The 2,664-nt window shown below is 36.1% G+C and overlaps 1 protein-coding gene across 1 annotated transcript; it reads left to right on the forward strand.

The window, feature by feature from the left end:
* The first annotated feature begins 826 nt into the window (after positions 1-826).
* Positions 827-2,463, forward strand: LOC149299993 (peroxisomal membrane protein 11A-like). The gene is made up of 3 exons (XM_089485787.1): positions 827-882; positions 1,098-1,213; positions 1,892-2,463. Exons 1-3 carry the CDS (start codon positions 827-829, stop codon positions 2,461-2,463), a joined length of 744 nt encoding a protein of 247 aa, XP_089341913.1.
* The last annotated feature ends 201 nt before the right edge of the window (positions 2,464-2,664 follow it).

The raw sequence follows: 2,664 nt of genomic DNA on the forward strand, positions 1-2,664 counted from the left end.
CTGATCTATACATGCAAAGCTGGGTTTGTGTGTTAATGTGTTGATCTATGCCTATCGGCAGCAGGGTCTAATATATATATATGTTTTTTCAGTGGTATGATTTAATGGTGGAAATTATTAATGCCCCCCCAGTTTGACTGTGGTATCTTGTGTGCCCCCCCTATATACTGTTTCTAGAGTCGCCACTGATTGCTTTAAATGGTTACTGTAAAGAGGAAGTCCCACAGCTGGACAGCTTTGCGCCTTCACTGCTGTACTGTTTAGATTAATGTAGATTAGTTTGTTGTTTCAACAAAGGCCCTAAGTCTGCAGGCTTGGTTCCTGCCATTGTTGCCGGTGGTCTTCTCTTCTCAATCACCTCACTTGGCTGATCCTTCATGATACTGCTAATCAGTCTCCATAGACTTCAATTAGAGTGATTATGACCGAGACCCTCATTGTGTACCATAAAGTGGTATGATAAGAAGGGTATTTATCTACTAGATTGGGCTAAAATACCTGTGCTAGAGCACATACAGATTAGTAATACGCAGTTGTTAGAAAACATTATTCCAAGTAGAACTGGTATAAAATCTGATACAAGTAATAAAAAGGGTGGTTTCTCTTTAAATTTTGTGTCTAGTGTGCGCTAATCAAAATTATTTTAGACCTGGACAAAACTTGATATATATACGTTTTCAAGATCTTCCGGATGCTTGATTTTTATAACGCGTGTTCAGTAAAACATCTATCTGTGAGACATGAGCCTTGATCTTTTTATGACCGTGTCCATTTTCAGGAATTTGCTGAGAGGAGAGTAAACCACCAGGAAGCAATTGCTTACACTATGGATTCTTTCGTGAAATTCACAAATCAGAGTCAGGGAAGAGATCGCATATTCAGGTAATTTCATATTTTTAAATGTACTCGTTTCTTTCTCAGCGCCAATGACTATTCCTGAGTTTAATATGTATCCATTGTATGCTGTCAGTAGCTGATCACCTTTCATTCATTCACCATATAATGAAGTAATGCTTCAAAAAGAAACAAGCAGAAATCCACTTTCTTGTACAATAGCCATAATTCCCACTTTTTTTTTTTTTTTTTTTACATTTCAGAGCCACTCAGTATGCATGCATGTTGCTTAGGTATTTGTTAGAAAATAAGCCTGGCAAAGAGAAAGTGGTATTGAAGCTTAAACGAGTGGAATCTAGCATGAGTTCTGGGCGTAAATGTAAGTACTAGACGTAGTAGTGAACCCCACCCCCTCATTTAATTACTTCTATGCTCCTTTAGGTTTTGCCAGTCATACAGATTAGTTTATCTTAATATTGTTATAAGATTCGTCGTAGCCCATCGTAGTGTATTATAGTTTTCTCTTTTATATTAGCGCTACTATGGAAAACATTTGAATTCCTTCCTGTGTGTCTCTGACATTTAAATTTGGCACATAGATGTTACTGACAATCACTTTATTAGTGTTATTCCTCTTAAAGAGCAGGCCCGGATGCATTTACTTATTAGATCTAGTGTTACCTGTATTCACATAGTCCTGATTACACCTAAATCATTACTGCATAACAGGTATACATTAACATTGATTTTGATTGATATATGTAATGTTTTAATTTGTATTTATAATTTTGTGTGAGATTTTGAGTTAAATAGTTTTTTTTAATAATTGATGGAAGACCTTGATGTATACTCTTACCACAAAATGACAATTTTATGATGGATTCCTTTCAAAGTCTGTGGAATTGTGTAATTTAATGTTTAGAATCCAGCAACCTCACCTTAAAATAGATTTTTTTTTTCCAATCCATGTGCCAAGAATGTGCACCTTTGAACTTTGAGAGACATTCCAGTGTCGACTGCCTGGATCAGTGATAAACCTTGTTGATTTCTCTTATAGTATTCAGGCTTGGCAACATGGTACATGCTATCGAAGCTTCAAGAGCATCTATGAAGATTTCCGATTCCTTTCGCTGCTACTGTCTGACAGCAGCCAATGTGAACCGTTTCTTTTATTTCACTTGTGATACGATCCTTTGGGCAAGAAGTGTCGGCTTAATGTCTGGTATCAATAAGGAGAAATGGCGCACTAGAGCGGCCCAGTGCTATTATTATTCTCTCCTGCTGAACTTGGCGAGGGATTTATATGAAATATTACAATGCATGGATAAAGAGTCTAAGGAAAGAAAACGTTTAGACAAGGAAGTGGTTTCTGGGAATGGCCCTAATCCCCACATATCCACCTTGTTATTGAAATCGCTTGAAAACTTCTTAGTAATGTTTTGCCTGAGTTTAAAGGAAAACCCTCCCGTTTTATTGGACACTGTAAAAAATGTGTGCGATCTTTTAAGCCCCCTTGATCGTTTACAAATTTACGAAACAAACCAAGGAGTCATCGGACTGTGTGGTTTGATGTCTTCCATCGTGGGCATTCTTACACTGGCAAAACCCATTTTAAAATTAAAACACTAAATTAAGGCAATGAAATAGCATTAAACGTAAGGTTTGCTAACATAAAATAGCTGTTGGTTTCCTTCAAAGGTATCTTGATATTTCCATGCTTATAGATGCTTGGAAATAAACTAGCAATATTTAAATTTAGAGTTTATTATTAAATTAATTATTAGTATATTAATTATTGCTAATAATTTAGCAATATACTAAAAGCGGCAT

Source organism: Sceloporus occidentalis, unplaced genomic scaffold, assembly GCF_023333645.1.
Source record: "Sceloporus occidentalis isolate IW3139 unplaced genomic scaffold, rSceOcc1.0.p SCAF_26, whole genome shotgun sequence".
In the NCBI taxonomy this organism is placed as follows: domain Eukaryota; kingdom Metazoa; phylum Chordata; class Lepidosauria; order Squamata; family Phrynosomatidae; genus Sceloporus; species Sceloporus occidentalis.